Source organism: Myotis lucifugus, unplaced genomic scaffold, assembly GCF_000147115.1.
Source record: "Myotis lucifugus unplaced genomic scaffold, Myoluc2.0 scaffold_15, whole genome shotgun sequence".
In the NCBI taxonomy this organism is placed as follows: Eukaryota; Metazoa; Chordata; class Mammalia; order Chiroptera; family Vespertilionidae; genus Myotis; species Myotis lucifugus.
The window spans coordinates 11,447,778-11,465,918 of NW_005871063.1; the positions used below are offsets into that span (position 1 = coordinate 11,447,778).

General features: G+C 38.6%; 1 protein-coding gene across 8 annotated transcripts in view; it reads right to left on the reverse strand.

Moving 5' to 3' along the window:
- The window catches only part of ANKMY2 (ankyrin repeat and MYND domain containing 2), a 31,909-nt gene that overhangs the window by 12,886 nt on the left and 882 nt on the right, over nt 1–18,141 (reverse strand). For 3 of the 8 annotated variants that reach the window (XM_006085043.3, XM_014452467.2, XM_023750765.1), the window contains exons 2-5: nt 11,633–11,697; nt 8,116–8,254; nt 6,030–6,128; nt 1,692–1,852 (exon numbers count right to left, since the gene is read on the reverse strand). In XM_006085043.3, the coding sequence (XP_006085105.1) occupies nt 1,692–1,852; nt 6,030–6,128; nt 8,116–8,254; nt 11,633–11,697 (464 nt within the window). Of the gene's footprint in view, nt 1–1,691; nt 1,853–6,029; nt 6,129–8,115; nt 8,255–11,632; nt 11,698–12,234; nt 12,356–12,975; nt 13,054–17,294; nt 17,359–17,879; nt 17,980–18,141 lie in introns of those variants that run through there. The other 5 variants (XM_023750766.1, XM_023750767.1, XM_023750768.1 and 2 more) reach the window with 5 other exon arrangements.

Here is an 18,141-nt window from a genome sequence, read left to right on the forward strand (position 1 = left end):
GGCTGCTTTGGGCTCAGAGCTGCCTCCTTCCCCAGGGACCTTCATCCAAAGGGAGCCACCTGACTTGGCACTATCTGGGAGGCCGTCCTTTCCCTCTGGGGATAGGCCTCAGCCAATGACTGATGTGAAAGCCTGGCTCCCTGCCTCTCCAGAGCCATTAACAGTGCAGAGCTCCCTGTGAGATGAAGCGGAGGCTTGGCTTCAGCTGAATCCACCTCTTTGCCTAGCTTTTCTTCCTCTCTAGTCTTCACTCTGCTCTAGGTTTCAAGTGAGAGCACTCCTTCACTGTATCAACTGAACAAGAGCCCATTGCAAGCTCTGCATCTACAAAACCCAACCCAAGACAATTATGATCCTACTAGAGGCCTGGTGCACAAAATTCATGTACAGGGGGAGGTGGGGGTCCCTCAGACTGGCCTGCATCCTCTTGCAATCCAGGACCCCTTGGGGGATGTCTGACTGCCGGTTTACAGGCCTAAACCAGCAGTCAGACATCCCTCTCGCAATCCGGGACGCTGCATGCACCGTAACCATACTTTTCATACAGGTGAAAGGCATCTTGCTGTTGTATGGGCATCTACATTTTTTTGCCCTGATTATAAAAAGTAGTACATAACATGATCCTTCTGAGGCAGTAGTACCATTTTCCCCATCCTATGGGTACAAAAACTGAAGCAGAGAGAAGTAATTGGCTTTGTCACACAGTTTTAAATGTCAGAATCAGGGCTCACCACAAAATGTGCAAGCCAGAGTCCATGCATGTCATCGCTGCATCATCCTGTTTTTTCAGTCTTGCCAGGTTTTAATTTTTAAATCTAAGAGACTATTCCCAATATATAGGGTAGGGTCCCTAGGCCTGGCCGGCAATCAGGGCTGATTTGTGGGGCAACCAGCAGGGCAATCAGGGGACCCACACTGGCACCTGCCTTGGCTGGTGGCCTGGCGCCGCTTGCTCACCAGCCCCACCCCCTGATCGCCCCACCGCTGCTGCTGGTCGCCTCCCTCTGTCTGCTGGCACCCACCTTGGCTGGCCTGGCACCACCCGCTCTCCGGCCCCACCACCCGCCAACCAGTCGTTCTGCTGGTCATGTTCTGCTGGTCATTCTGCCGTTTGGTCGATTTGCATATTAGGGTTTTATATATAAATATAAGAACAGCTTAGACTCTGAAGCAATCTACATATATATAAAAGCCTAAGTGACCATTACAACGAAACAACCGGAACAACTAGTCGCTATGACACACACTGACCACCAGGGGGCAGATGCTCAACACAGGAGCTGCCCCCTGGTGGTCAGTTTGCTCCCACAGCAGGAGCACCACTCAGCTAGAAGCCGGGCTCACAGCTGGCAAGCACAGTGGCGGTGGTGGGAGCCTTTCCCGCCTCCATGGCAGTGCTAAGGAGCAAGTGGTAAGGAGCAAGCGGCGAGTGGTTAGGAGCGCGGAGCACCAAGCGCAGAGCACTGAGCCCCGAGCACTGAGCCCTACTCAGGCTCCTCCCTAGCTGCCTGCTGCTTCCCACACTGCTACATCCCTCAGGCCAGGCCAAAACTGGCAGTCCAACATCCCCCGAGGGGTCCCAGATTGTGAGAGGGTTCAATCCAGGCTGAGGGACCCCAACCGGTGTACGAATCCATGCACTGGGTCTCTTGTATTTAAATAAAAAGCAAATACAATAAACACTACACTACCTTGACAGGATGAAGATTTGTTGTGGTGATAACTTTGTGCAGTGGCCCTGCCAACTTTGGGGGCAGTTTCGGCTCTTTATCCAGTCCCTGGGGTTTAGTGTAATAATCCAGTCTCTCTCGAGGAAAGAAATTGTTGATTACAGTTACACAATCATGTTGACCTTTTAACAGAAAAATAGGAAATTTGTTACTTTATTATTCACAGTAAGACATTTTCCAATTTTTAAATTAATGAATGCTGCTCTGTTTTCTTGTGTGGTAAAATGCACATACATCTTTAATTTTCAGGAAAGGAGAGAAGAGGAGGAGAGGTAAAAGGTTTGGGGGAACATTTAAAGCATGCTTTGTGAAGTCAAGAAATAATCTCCTTTTAAAGACAGAGAATCCCTACTATGTATGAAGATTATGAGGATTGCAAAAAAGGCAGTGTTCGACTTATAATTTTTTACCCTAGTTTACAAAGATTGCTTATAATTTAAATGTCTCTTCTTCCACCCTTACACAAATGATGGTCATTATTCCCTAATCACATCTGGCTTTCATTATATAGAAATTTAAATTGATAGAGCTTTTCTTATCATAATTAGTATTCATATTAGTAACCTAACCTCCCCTCCCCTGGAATTGGAGAAAAGCTGGCCTTTATGAAATAAACTAGAGAAAAAGCTTTTGCTCCCATAAGCCTGGAATCCACATTATGGTTCTCACAGATCTCTAAGCCACTTTTCTAAGCCATACCTAGTGGTAAAAATAGTTCTAAAAGAAAAATGTTGTGAAACCGCTCCTAAAATATATGAAAACAGACATAAGAAGATTTAAAGATAAAGGGATGAGAGGAAAATGAAGAATTAGCATGTAACTTTATCTTCTCATCAGTCCCCCAATAGGTTAGTCAGAAACCCTGTTGGCAGTTGAAAATATAAAAATACTGGCTATATAATAATCACACTGTCACAGGACTGGGGGCTTCTTAAGATTACACCTTTGGGAGAAAGAACAAATATTACGTTACTTTTTACAAGATTAATCTCTTTCATTTCAGGTAGTGCTGAGATTATTTTGACATTTAAGTTTAACTCATCTGCTAATAATTTATATAAGAATGATATATATTTAAAGTTTATCATTATAAATATAAATTTTCACTTAATTTATATCTAAAATTTTATAGTCAAAAGTATTAAGTAGTTTTACTGATTTTTAATTTATGAGTTTTGAATGCATACTAATGAAGCAGTAATATTAATATACAAAACAAATGCTGGGAGTTGGGGGAAGCTTCCATATTGAGAAATGAATAATTTATAAAGGAAAATAAATCAAATTCTCATTTGCAAAATCTGGATTAGGAAAACTGTGGAGTAACTTATACATGTGATTGCGAGAAAAGAACAACGGTACATCAATCATGAAACTAGCCAAGATATGACTCACATTCTCCACAGAGAAAGACAGTTTTGGTTATGATGAGTTTCAAACAAAATACAACCTACATACCATCTGAGAAGGTCTGTCACTAAAACCTAAGTGGAGCAAGAAGAAAGAGGAAACAGTGGAGAACAACAGCCTTGGCAACAGAGAGCATCGGAATGGGTGGAGAGGATGACTGAGGAATTATACTGCTGACCATGAGAATTACTGAACAAAGTAAGGAGGTACACTCTACTAACATGTTAGTACTAAAAATGTTACACTCTCAGCGAAGTCCACAGCTAGTGGTGGTGATGGTGGAGGAAAGAAAAGTCCTGCTGCCTATAAAACCAAAACAGAGGATGTGAAGAAATAAATGAGTTTTAAGGTTTTCCTCTTGTTGGGGTAGCTAAATGGGTAAATACAGGCCTTTGGGGGTGGGACACAGAGTATAGTTTTGTTCTTATTTTTAGATGATAACTGAGAACTATGAGTTTAATCAGGAGTGTTGTGAATAGGAAAGTAAGCACTAGTGGAATGGGAAACATTTTTAAAAAAAATATGTATCTTTATTGTTGAAAGTATTACAGATTTCCCATTCTTTCCCCCCGCTGATCTCCTCACCCTGCCCACACACACCCCCCCACCCCCAGGCCTTATCTGAACTATTGTCTGTGTCGATGGGTTATGCATATATGCATAGAAGTTCTTCTCCCATCCTGATCATTCAAGTCAATAAAAGGAGAAATAAAATATACTCTAACGTAACCAGACAATCACATTGAGAAAGAAACACACACACAACTACCAAGTAAAATGCAGAGTAAAAAACTGAGGTAAAAGAGTAAAAGATGAGGAGGCAATTAAGTTTATCAGTATTTAAGTGAAATACGCATAAGCTAAATGAATACCTTTTAAAAGAGAGAAAATATCTTTTGAGTTATAAAACAGAATCCACCTATCTATATATATAAAAGCCTAAGTGACTGGCTGACTGTTTGACCATCCAACTGGTAGCTATGATGCACACTGACCACCAGGGGGCAGACGCTCAATGCAGGAGTGGAAACCACAGGCATGGAAGCATGGAACAGACTGATGAATCTTAGAGAGAAGGGGTGAGGGGGGAAGGTAGGAAGAGATTAACCAAAGATCTTATATGCATACTAGAGGCCCAGTACACGATTCGTGCACTGGTGGGGTCCCTCAACCTGGCCTGCGCCCTCTCCAGGACCCCGCAGGGGATGTCGGAGAGCCGGTTTCAGCCTGATCCCCACTGGCCAGGCCAAGGGACCCTACCGGCCTCTAGTATGTTTATAAATAATATAGGTATAATACTAGTTATGAAATAATAAAAATTGAAAACAAAAGGATGGGCAAAGAGATAGTGACAAAATATTAAAAACAAAAAAGAAATCAGAAATGGCTATATTATCAGAAAAATTAGAACTAAAATTTAAGACAGAATGGAATTATGTAATGATAAAACCAAAAGCAAATCATAATAAACAGTGAAAAGCTGAAAATATTTCCATTAAAAAAACAATACATGCCAATTATCATTATTATTATTGCTTGTTACTTTGAAGCCTAAAGCTAATTCAAATAGAAAATAAAACAAAACTGAATAGCTATAAAACCCAGGAGACTTACAAAAAATGACAATAAAAAAATCAATAGCTATGGGAAGATAAGCATTTCTCTGAAGCTTGCACAACAAGGCCATACCTTTCTCCAATACTTCTGAAACTGAATTAAAATAATACTTGCTCTCACAGAGCTATCATAAAGTGACTCCATAACTGTCCAACTTGATCAATGGTAGCTACTATTAGTTTTATAAATTGACAGTAAAATTTAACAAAATATACAGATATGATACCCCACATCTGACTAATTTCCATTCTATCTTACCTTAAATGTTATTTCTCTCAAAACCCCCTTAGAATAAGGATGGAAGATCCCTTTTTTGGATGTGTTTCTATGGAACTCTTAAGTGGTCCCTTAGCGTATGCTGTTTCACAATGCCCATCACCACTATTGGCCTCAAGTGCCATGAACACATGAACAGCCTCTGTCTTGTTCACCAATGTAACCAAAGCACCTAGAGTGATGCTGGGTATATAGGTTGTGAACATTACGTATTTGTTTCATGAATTATTAGTCCTCACAAAGCCACTTACTGCACTCCCTATGTCAGATGTTTATAGCTTTTCTATTAATGGGCTCTCCTAACTGCCAATTTAGTGTGGCCAAACTACCAATGATCAAATATTCACTCCCACTCTCTTCTAAACCCTCTACATTATTTCCAGTAACAGGATTAACACATCAAGAAATATTGACCACACACAATAAATATTTGTTGTTGATGATGATAATGAAGCAGCTATATATTATATTATTAATGCTTCTTCCTACAAAAGAATTACATTGCTATAATTATTATTAACAACAGTAATGATGGTATTTATTTAGTTACTTGTAAAGCTCTATTGTCTCATTTGATGCTTTCCATAACCATGTAAACATGTTACAATGAGGAAATTGAAGGTCAGAATCATTAAGTAACATGCAACTGAGTAACACAGCCAGAATTTAAACTGAACACTGTTGACTTCACAGTTCATGATCTTATACATTGAACTACTTCCTTTAGAGAAATAAAATATTCAAAGCATTCGACTGCAACTAAAATAACTCCACCATTCTCTGTATCTTACAAAGTGGACATTCAACAGAGCTGGTTCATTTTCTCCAAAGTATCATGGGTATTTCCTTAAGTTAGACAAAATCTAGTGGGCTAAAAACATTTTTTTTTTTTAAATAAACATGACAGTATTTGTTCTTTGAGAAGTAAAGTGGTATTCTTTCCATGGAGAAAATTTGGGGTGTAACCTCATGTAAAACTGCCATAAAATAACTCACCCACAAAGGCTGCCATCTGAGCTGCTGTCCTTCCTACCGAGTTGACAACATCTGTCTCGGCACCAGCTTCCAACATTGCCCACGTGATGTCTTTATTACCTAGGGTTTTTAAAGGGGACATATTTGTTAATATTAAGGAATGTGCAATTCAAATACTCCCTATCAAATTATCTATAACCTTTTTCGCCACAAACTTTTAGATTTTCATTTTTTTGGATATTTCACCTTTTTCTAAAATATAAATCATAACTATAGTAAAGAGTAAAATGCTAGGAGAACCCATTAGAAATTAAACTTGTTTTCTAGAAAAAACATCAGGCAATACAAAAATTGAGTAGAAATACCACTTTTTTTTAACCGAACAAAATATATTTATTTTTCCTAATGATGTTTAGTACAAAGTAAAAACAAAAACATAAATGAATAGAAGTCTTAATATCTACTAACCCACCCCATCCTTCACACCTTCAGGCCCTGGGACAATTATTAACAGTTGGGGGTATACTTTTCTATAATTTTTTCTCGATAACCATCATTTGCATTTATTCTATTTGCATTCTACCACTCATGGAATCATTACAGATATTTAGCTATTATAAATTGTACTCAGTGAACAGCATTTTTCATTAATTTTTGCAGTTTGAACTACAATTTCCTTAGGAACAGTTCCTGGAAAAATACTGTCGGAGCAAAGGTTACACGTATTTTAAATGCATTTTTTCAGGCTGCCTTCCAGCAAGGCTGGGCTGATGTGCACGCCCGAAAACAGTGCAAAGAAGTTCCTATGCCAATGCTGGGCATTGTCACTCTTCCTTAACCTCTGCCAATGTGGTGAAAAATAACCTATGTTTGTCAGCCAGTTTTATTTCTTTATTCTTTTCAATTTTCTGTTTCATTTTCTACTGCAGTATTTGCCATTTCTAATTGATTTATAAAAACTTTTCATATATAATAATGTGATCCTTTAAGATGTATAATAAGTATTTTCCTTAGTTTCTCATTTGTATTTTAACTGTATATAAGGTATATTCTACATATAGTAATTTTAAAATTATGTGTAATCAAAGTGGTTGTCCTTTTGAATTCTATATTTTATGTCATGCTTAGAAAAGCTTTTCAATTCTAGGATTATAAAAATACAGATTACTGCTTTTAAAATATAATATTATAGTACATCTTCAGTTCCTTAAAAAATGGCAACAATTTCACATAACTCCATTTAATTTTAGGAAATATTTCCCAACTGTCTTTCTTTAGCAAATCATAAGCAACATGAGTCAAAGTCAGTTTCTAAATAGATCAACCTATTTAGTACAAAAATGCCAGTGAAGCAAACACACAGCTCCAGCAGAGCAGCTCTTTTCTCAAGAGAACAAGATAGACAACACCAAAAAAACCAACTTGAAAGGAATAACTGATCCAGCTCCTCAACGCTACACAAAATACAGAGTATACGGGGTGGGCAAAAGTAGGTCTACCGTTGTTCATATGGAAAATAGTACAATAACTAACAACAATACAAGAATAAACTCTATTTCGTGTATTCACAACTGCAAATCTACTTTGTCCCACACTGTATGTTATCAATACAAAGAACTGATTGATTTAAATTAAAAAGAAATCAACAAATTAACTGTACATTTCAGATATAATTTTTTAAAAATCAATTCCCACCATTATTTTCCATTAGAATTGACCTTAAAATTACTATAATAAAAATGCATTTCATTGAAAAGTATATATATATGTACTTACAATAAAGTTGTGTAGGTAACTAACAATACTAATATTCTTATATAATAAAAGGGTAATATGCAAATTGACCCTAATGGCAGAACGACCAGAACGACCGCTTGACCAGTCACTATGAGGCGCACTGACCACCTCTCGGTCCCTTTCCCAGGCTGGCAGGTTCCCATCGCCCGTTGACGAACAGGGAACTGGGGGTGGGTGGCAGCAGGGAGCAGGGCCAACAGTCAGCAGCTCGGGAAGACGGCCCTGATCACAGGCCAGCCCTAGGGACCATACCCGTGCACGAATTTCGTGCGCCGGGCCTCTAGTATTAGAATAAATACTAAAACTTCACCAGAAAGTGCTGCAAACATGAGGGCTGTGTATCCATGTTCATGTTGATGACAATTTACATCAGCTCCATGTCGCAAAAGTAATTTGCACATATCAAGTTTTCCTTTATATGCAGCATGCATTAAAGGAGTCATTCCATTCTGTAATAGAAAGGAAAAAATGTATTAATTTTACTTATTTGTCTTAAGTTACATAGCAATTCCTGCAATTAAATTAAAAACAAACATGTATTAAAAAAATCATCTTTACAATCTATAAAGTATTTTTATATTTACTTTCACACTTGGATCTTCCACAAACTGCTGAGGAAAAAAGATGGTTTTATTACTTTATTATTTTATTTTTTTACAGATTAGCAAATAGACTCAGAGAAGATTTGCTCATCCTCACATAACTACTCAAATGGCCAGGGCAGGGACCAGAACCCAGGGCTCTCATCTCTACTACACATTCTTAGTTCCTGGGGAAACAAATGAACAAGCAGATACAAATGCACTAAAAATAATAATAATAAGGAAAAAAACCTCAAAACAAATAGAATGCCTACCAAAGGAAAAATTGAATAAAGTATGAGAAAAACAAGAGGCAGGAAATGTACTTTATAGTGGTATCATTTTTAAAACAATGCTCTCTTAAACTACATTTATATTTTGATCATATACATGATTTGTTCATATATATATTGTATGAATACGGAGAAATAGTTGGTAGTATTTACACTAGACTACCCTATTAGTCTCCGCATGTTTTTGCATATCCAATAAAACAGCCAACCTCACATGTACTGGGTTCTGGGTACCTAATACTATTTGGTAGATAAATGAGCAAGCTGTTTCCTGTAAGTTAATTTTCTCAGTAACCAAGAATACTCTGTAAATTCTACAAGTGCTGGAATTTCTAAGTTGTTTTGGATGGAAACCTCTCTAAAACATATAATCTCTTACCTTTGTAAATTTTAGCACGCTAACATAATTTGAATTGTTCCTGATGACTGCAGATTATTATTTTGAACACAGCCATCAATATTCTCAGAGGGCTGTTGATGTGAGAATTATAGGGAAGGTGGGACCTTTCAGGTGGCTGTACAAGAGGCAACTGAATGGGAGTAGTCAAAGTTTCTTGAGAGTAGTAATGGAAAAATGTTAAGACTCCAACTTTAAGAGTCCCCTAGTTGGGTGTGTCTATAAGGATGTGGTATTTAAATGTTGGGAGTGGTTTGGGTGGGTGTGGGTAATCAGAATCTCAATGTACAGAGGCACCTTTAAGAGAGTGGGAATGGACTATATGCTCATTACCTTTTGAAGGACAGCATTAGGGTGGTAACCCCCTAAAGGATGATATAACCTGTATATCAGAAGCTGGTGTGTAGCATTGGGGGAAGAAAGGACACAGTACAGATGGGCACTCAGTCACCCAGCAATCCAATCTACAGTGACAGGTTCTCAGGCTGAGGGAATGACCCCAAGACTACAGAACTGTCCTATAATCTAAAAAAAAAAATTTTTTAAATTTAGTTTTCAACACAATGTGATAATGTGCTTATGAGCAAAGGAGATGTGCAAAGCTTTTGGATCTTATATTACAAACTGACCTCATTTTTTTTATGTATGCTTGTGTTTTAAACTGTCATCTCTGTTAATCACATTAGACCATTCATCTGTTTGTTCCCTGCTTCCAGATATTCCCTTTCTTCTCATTAAAAAAACAAAAATGTTTTGTTTCTTTCATTTTGTTTTTCTCTTTGGTGTTTCTTGTTTACCAGCTGTCTTCTTAGCAATGATTGGGTTTCAGAGTCAACCAATGAGAGAACATCTTTCCAAAGAGGCAGTGAGCTATTCCAATCATGCTATTTGCTATGCAATCTCTGAACCCGTTTGTGTCATAACACAATGTATTTTTTCCCATATCAAATTTTTTGATAGATGTAGTGTTTTCAGTTCTAAATAGTAGGAAATTTTTACTTTTATTTCTTCTTCTACCCAAGAATTACTTAGATTTTTTTTTTAAATTTCAGGTTATATGTTTTATTATCTGGATCATATTTTTGTTCATTTTCAATGTATTCTATTGCATTTGGTGAATTTGTCTGAAATTAGCTAAAATTTCCTTTAAAAATAGTATAATACATAGACTAATTAGTAATGTTCCATGTAAAAAGAAAATGTTCTATTTTTTCTGTCTTATACATAGGACACAGACTGATAATTAGGTTATTCACATTTTCTGTTTCTGTCTCTGAATTACTTTTTTCCTACTTAATCTGTTGGTTTCTGAAAGGTGCTATTGTGGTCTTACAAATTTCTCCTTTCAATTTTCTTTTTTTATGAACATCAAAGCTTTAAAGTTCGTAAGTGAAGGCTTAAGACTGGTATGTTCTTGGTGGATTATTAATTTAATATATAAGACTTTTGACCTATTAAAAATTTTTTTGCTTTAAACTTTATTTTGTGATACTAAGTATGCTAGACATGTGCAGGTAAAGGGTTAATAAAACCCCTTCCCTTCTGCATGAGAAACCACTGAGTTAACTTTCTCGCACTAGAACTGTGCTGTATAACAGAATAACCACACACAGATATTGGCAGAGATTGGACAGCTCAGAAGAGACCTTACCATCATCTCAGAGTTATTTTGGACAGCAAGTGTTCTAGAAAGCTCAGTGTAGGTTTAGTTACCTTTCCCTAGAAGTAGAGTTGCTGAATCAAAGTTACACACATTTAAAAATCACACAAATTCTAAATTTTTCTCCAGAATGTGATACCAATTTATATCTAACTAGAGGCCCGGTGTATGAAAATTCATGTACTCAGGGCGGTCCCTCAGCCTGGCCTGCACCCTTTTGCAGACCAGGAGCCCTTGGGGGATGTCTGCCTGACAGCTTAGGTCCACTCCCCTCGGGCCTAAGCTGCAGTCTGGCATCCCTCTAAGGGAGGCGACCCACGGGCAATTGGGGCCAGCAGGTGGGCGAGCGGCCGGGCCCTTCCCCCATCTCCCTGCCGCCGCTGCCACCACTACCGCCGGTGGCCTCCCTCTGCGGGAGGTGACCGGCAGGGCAATGGGGAGACAGCACCAGCCAGTGAGCAGCCAGCCCCACCCCTCCCTGATTGCCCCTCCACCACCGCCCCCCAATCACTGTCCCCTCCCTCTGCCCACTGGCACCCGCCTTGGCTGGCCTGGTGTCGCCCACTCGCCAGCTCTGCCCCCTGCCAACCAGTAATTCCGCCATTCAGTCAATTTGCATATTAGGCTTGTATTATATAGGATTCATTAGCATATAAAAGTCCACTGTTTCCCACATTTCACAAGAAATGATATAATTTTGGTTTAATTTGCACTTATTTGATTACTAATACAATTAAACATGTTTTTACATGCTTATTTGTCTTTTGTGGCCTGTGTGCTCACAATTGGTTTAGATATAAGCATAACTTGAGAACAAATTCTAGAAAAACAATTCTTATAAGATTTTATATATGTCCATTCTCATAGGTAGTAAGACACTTCATTAAAAAATTTACCTCATCCAAACAGTTGACACGAACATTCTTGTTGGCTAATAATGTTCCAGCTTCTTGGACAGTACCTATAAAATAAATAAATAAATAAACAAACAAACAAACAAACAAACAAATGAAAGGTTATCACTAGAATAGAAAAAAAATCTAACATTGAAGAAATAAATTAAAGGCTTATCTGTAAAATTAAGATTAGTCAGGTTAGGTTGTTAAGGAAATAAAGTATCAATCACACACTATTTATTCCACAAAGTAATTATCCAGAATAAAAGATTTATAGAAACTAAAATAGCCCCATCTTATTTTTATTTCCACTGATCTTAAAGTACATTAAATCGGCCACATTTTCCTTTTGGCAGTAATACAGTAACCACAAAGCATAAGATTCTTAATACTGAAACAAATCTTAAAGGGCATCTAGTCCAACCCATCATTTAAATACCAGTCAATGTAATAATTGGAGTTAAACATATAATCACTATTTATGTACTTGGTCACCATAGGCCCTGCGAACTGATGGCATGCTTGTAACAGAACTCTTGGTTTGGAAAGGCTTAGGTAAACATATCTTTAAAGGCTGGTACTATATAAAAGTGCCCTCATACTGAAAGTCCTCTGATGTAATCCTGAAGGTCAGTCCTCTGTACATTTGAAAACCAGCTGTAATTAGGCCACAACTTTCAGGTTTTTCCAGTCTTCTATGAGGCATATGATAGAATCACGTAGCTGCAGGAGAGAATGTTGCTATTATCATCATGATAAATGAGAGTCAGTCACATATTCTGCCAAAACAATTCTGGTTTGACTGAGAAGAGAACAATGAAACTGAATGTTCTCAGGGAGAAAGGATGAGATAAGCCTCTCTTCCAAAAGGACATAAAATAGGAACAGCACCCACTAAGAGTTATTTTTCCTCTTTAACTTTGGAGTTACAGTTGAAGAATGTGCTAAATTCTGCTAGTCTCCCAGTGAAAGATGGACTGCAGAATAAAGATAAGCATGCTTCTCTCTCCCTGGCCTGTTTCTACGGAAAGTCATATGGTTGCTGTTCACCAACATGGAATAGATGGAGAAATGTCTCCTTGACTGAGAAGAGAAATAGATCTGCTGGCGAAATGTCAAGTGAATCATCTCCAAGTCCCTGGATTGTGACAGCAGCTATTTTGTCAATAGTGCATTGTCTGACCCCATACCCCATCTGCAGTGCCACAAAATGAGAGGGGAAAACCTTCCAGCATGTAAGCACATGGAACCTACCCATCCATGTGACTTCCTATCAGAGACTTTCTTACAAATATCTGTAGAGTGGAATTAAAACAATAAAAACTCCCACACCCCAATGTTACTTGAGGAAGATGCTCCAGCTGAATCCCACTGGCCTCCAAGGAATAACAGGTTATTTTCCATCTGATCAGGAGATGATTCTGCAGTAAAGGAAGAATACTACAGGGATTGTGAGCATGTCAAGGCCTGCCAGGTATTAGGGGAGGATACAGATTACAGTTGTAAACATTTGGCTCACATTAAAGAACAGACCAATGATTTCATAAACTGTTTAGCTCAACGGCCAACAATCTAAGTTAAATCTGTCCTGTTAGGGAGTAATTAAAAATAATCAATAAAATGTGAGGCATGCACACACACACCACTGCATACCAGTAAGCCTTTTGAAATGCAGGGACCAGGATGAGAATTTTTTTTTCTGAAATGGTTTTGGCTTCTATAATAATAAAGGCATAATATACTAATTAGACCAGACATCCTTCCGGACGACTATCTGGATGAAGCCATGGCAGCGAGGGCCTGAGCCCCTTGCACGAATTTCGTGCATCGGGCCTCTAGTATAGAGAATAAAACATATCTTGGAAAATAGATGTGCAAAATATTCAAAGAGGAAAAGCGTGATGATTTCTAATTTGGTGTTCCTAATTTAATGGCATTAGTAGGAAACTAGTGATAGTCTAGAATAGCACAGAAATGTGAAACCCAGGGCTCAGGCAGAATGATTTTTACTTTTTTCATTCCTTACTGTCCACAGTAGATTCTCAAACAGTATTTTGCAATTAAGTTTAAAAGATTAATTGCTTTACTCTGGGAAAGAAATATATTAAATCTGATTTAACAAACTCTTAAGATGGGGAGGTACATCACTATAAGGGAGATATGAAATGAGCCAACAATTATCTTCGATGGAGAGAAAAATTAACAGACTTATAATTGATGAAAGTAATATTTAATGATTTGTTTTCCTTTTGAGAAATTTTCCAAGTTGCTCAACCAAAGAAGAAAACACAACCCAACCTGTCTCATTAGGGCGAGATGATCAACTTATCTGACAGACGAGCATTTCAGCAGAGAAGAGATGGAGCTAATAAAGATGTTTTCGCTGTTATTGCCCTCTTTTCTACCATACCACAGGACTACTGTGAAATTGAACAAGTCCGTGAAGCCCTCAGTTTCCTCATCTGTGAAGTAGATAGTAGCCATCCCGTAGGGTTCAGAGGAGGATTAAAGTCTTGTCCTAATGCCTGGCCCAGATACATCCTCAGTGCCTATCATCTAGATCAAACATGTCAAACTTGCGGCCCACGGGTTGCATGCCTCATTCATCTGGCCCGTGTTAGCCTTTGAGTTTGACATGCTTGATCTAGATGCTCTTGTTATCTTATATGCAGAGCAGCACAATATAATTCACTGTGACATTTCTAATATCTAGATTGGAACCATTGATCTCTTACTGAAGGTAAGCATATGTAGTAAAAAAAAGGGAGAAACAAAAAAAATTTTTGGACATTTCTGTTTCTAGCAATCCATCAGATAACCATGAGATTTGGGTATGCGTGGTTTTCAGTCATTTAGTGGAATCCCCAAAAGAGATGTTTTAAGGAATCTACGATTCAAGTTAGGTAGTTGAAATACTATTTGTCTTATTAGTTGCTATCATGTGTTTATGTAAGTAAAATCATGTATAAAATATTTAAAGTGTCTAAATTTTAAAAATAATACATGCATTTAGATTTAATTACAGATATATAGCTATAAATGTATTTTAAAAGTAAAGACTTCTAATTATAACATATATTTTTGAAACAGTAAATTTATTGAAGTGTGCCTTTTCTAAAAGTTCTCATACTAGTATCTATTTTTAGGCTTTGTAACTAAATGGCCTTAAATTGGGATTATGAATCACTGCCTAAAAATCAAAATATCTAAAGAGCTATTTTTTTAATAAATGAAGACAATAAAGCCCACAGAGGTTTCATAACCTGTTCAGTAATTGAGTTAATGGTAACTATATATTTGTTAATGTTTTCTTTGAACTCTAAACTATAATTATTAGAAGACCTGAATCTTTCTAAACCATAACGATACTAGAAATAATATTATTCACTACACAGGAACTTATTGCAGGATCTTCCTTTAATAGTCCAAAACTGGGAACGGAAATGTCCACCAAAGTGAACAGATAAGCAAATAGCAGTATATCCATACAATGAAAATAAAAGAAGAAAATAAGAAACAGACTATTGGTACAGCATAGATGAACCTCAAAATCATGTTAAGTGAAAGAAGTCATGAAAAAAAAGGGAATAATTTACTGTATGGTTCCACTTATATAAAATTCTAGCATAGAAAAATTTAATCAGTAGAGACAGAAACCTATCAGTGGTTGCCTGGAGACAGTGGTAGAGGAAGTGAGATTATAAAAAGGCTTAAAGAACCTAGTGGGGTGATGGAACTGTTCATTATCTGGACTGTAATGATGGTTTCATGGATGTGTACTTGTCAAAAACTGATTTTAAAATGTGTACACTTTAAATGTGCAGCATTTATCATACCTCAATAAAACTGGTAGAATAAACGTTATTATCCAGCTTGTTTCATAGCTACTTTTACACAAGTCATGAAAAAATAGTGCTTCCTCAGTGCTTAAGGAAAAGAATATCAGAAGTTAGAAGAATGGGTCAATGTACAAGTTATAAGCAGTTCAGTGCTCTTCAGTGATTTTAATTTTCTCTTCTTAAATGTTGCAAAATGGAAGCTGTCACTAACTATGATTTAAATGGGTATGTAGGAAACAGCTTCTCATTTCATCTGGAACTTCCAGGCATGTTAACAGTCTGCAGAACACCTAGCATGTGAATTCACTCAGAAAAAGAAGTTGTTCTAAAAGTGTCCAGAGGCACTGCAGGGTATTCTCTGACTCTAAGTCCCACTTACAGTCTGCTTAACTTCTAGAGGCAGTGATTGACAGAAGGAAGACACTCAAAAATATGCGGAGTTTATTTCACAATGACCAAGATAACAGGTCACACTTGGTTAAAAATGTATTGTGAGTTCCAAGTGCTAGTACTGACTAATCTAGTGCTTCTCAAAGTTGAGAAATGTAGTGAAGGGGAAAAAATTAGAAACACCTATCTCCTTTAAAAATGCTTTTAATGAGTACAAATAAAAATTTTACTTATGATCTTTATTCAACTGTGAACCAAAAAATTATTTTGTAAATTAAATGCACTTAAAACTATAAAAGCAGTAACATTTAAAATTAACTTGACAGATTATAGTATTTTGCTTAAATTAAATTGTCTCTCAAAGTGAATGGGGTATGGTTTGTTATGGTGCTGGTTTCATTTTCTATTTAGTTTGTTTTCAAGTCCAACATATTTCTAGGACTACGGGCCATGATATTTCTGTTTGGGCACTTATTACCTATGTGACATGGGGCAAGTTATCTAATTTCTCAGTTCCTGGTTTTCTTGTCTAGAAAGTGCAGATTGCCATATTACCATAATAACTCCCAACACAAATAGTATTTTAAATCCTTTACACATACTAACTCATTTCATCCTCACAATAATGTTGTGCGGTGAGTACCATTTTTCACAGGTTGGACAACCTGAAGCTCAAAATCAGTAACTTGCCCGAGGCCACATGACCAGCCAACGACTGAGATAAGATTCATAGTTAACCACCTTCCCATGCTGCCTCTTACAATTTTGTAGTTTTGAAATAATTCCTAGCTCATGATGATTACATGCATTAATACATGTAAAGTGTTAATAATTATGCCTGACTCATGTTAACATTCAATCGTTGTTATTTTCTTATATTCCCCAGTAAGAATGCATCACATGCTAAGTCCATCTCCGTTCTTTTCTCAGCCGCTTGGGCCAACAGAATCAGGGGAACGCCGTCTGCGCACTGGAGGTGCAACTGGAGGCACAGGCGCCAATAGCACGGTACTCACCCCATCACAGTCACATGTATTCTCTTGTATTTAATCTTTAAAATAAAAACTGGTGGACGCCTAAGAAGATATCCAAGGATCCCCACCACCACCACCTGCCCCTTTCGGAGACCCACTTTATAAAACTGCTCAGTTGATTAGACTTCTAAGAGAAGTGATCGCTCTGGGTCGCTTAAAAACAAAATTTCCATCCCTGGTGGATCGTGAGTTGCTCCTTTATCTCCTTCATGCCCAGCACTGTACCTGGCACGTAGCTGGAACTCACATGTTTGCTGAACTGAGTCCCAGAGCACAAAGGCGGGGAGAAAGCACCCAGAGACAGGCGAACAGAAAGGCTGCAGTGCCAAATAGGTCAGTGAGAGCCAAAACCAAAAACACCAACTCCACGTCCCACAATCCCAGGCAAAGAACACTTACTATAAACATAGCTGTGGCTGGCTTAACAGTGAGATGGAATGGGGTGGGCTCATCTCATCAGCACCTGTTAAGATCAAATCCGATTTTTTTTTCTCTCTCTCTCTCTTTTACGTTCAGACTGTCCTTGTCAGTAAGAAGAATAATTTGCCATACTCTCTGGGAAACCAGATTTGGACCTGGCTACTTAGAAAGACAGAAGGATGGGAACTGGGAAGGCTTTATGCTCCAATGACCGGTCTCTGCAGGGGACACAGGTAGCTTGCTCATTCTTCTTTTTTTAAAATACATTTTATTGATTTTGTACAGAGAGGAAGGGAGAGGGATAGAGAGTTAGAAACATCGATCAGCCGCCTCCTGCACACTCCCCACTGGGGATGTGCCCGCAACCAAGGTCCGTGCCCTTGACCAGAATCGAACCCGGGACCCTTGAGTCCCCAGGCCGACGCTCTATCCACTGAGCCAAACCGGTCAGGGCTAGCTTGCTCATTCTTGAGCTTAAAACCCCACCAACTAAGCCCGCGGCCTCCCGCACCCCCATCCCGGCGCCGTGAGCGTGCAGGAGCCACACAGTCACGCTGATGTCACCTGCCAGGTAACGGGACTCGGCACGGAACTCCTCTGGGACATCCACTTGGGAAGGAGGGGGAAACATGGCTTCTAGCTGTTCCCGGGCCTGCGCTTCCCTCCCCAGGACACCGGGCGCGGAAGCGGGACACAGGTCGCGGGAGGGGAAGGGAAGCGCGGAAGGGCGCCTGGAAGGCAAGGCGGCGCGGAGTGCGCTCAGAGGCGGGGGGGCCCGCCTCTCCCCTCCCCGCCCCCTCAGGGCTCCGGCAGCGGCGGGGGCTCT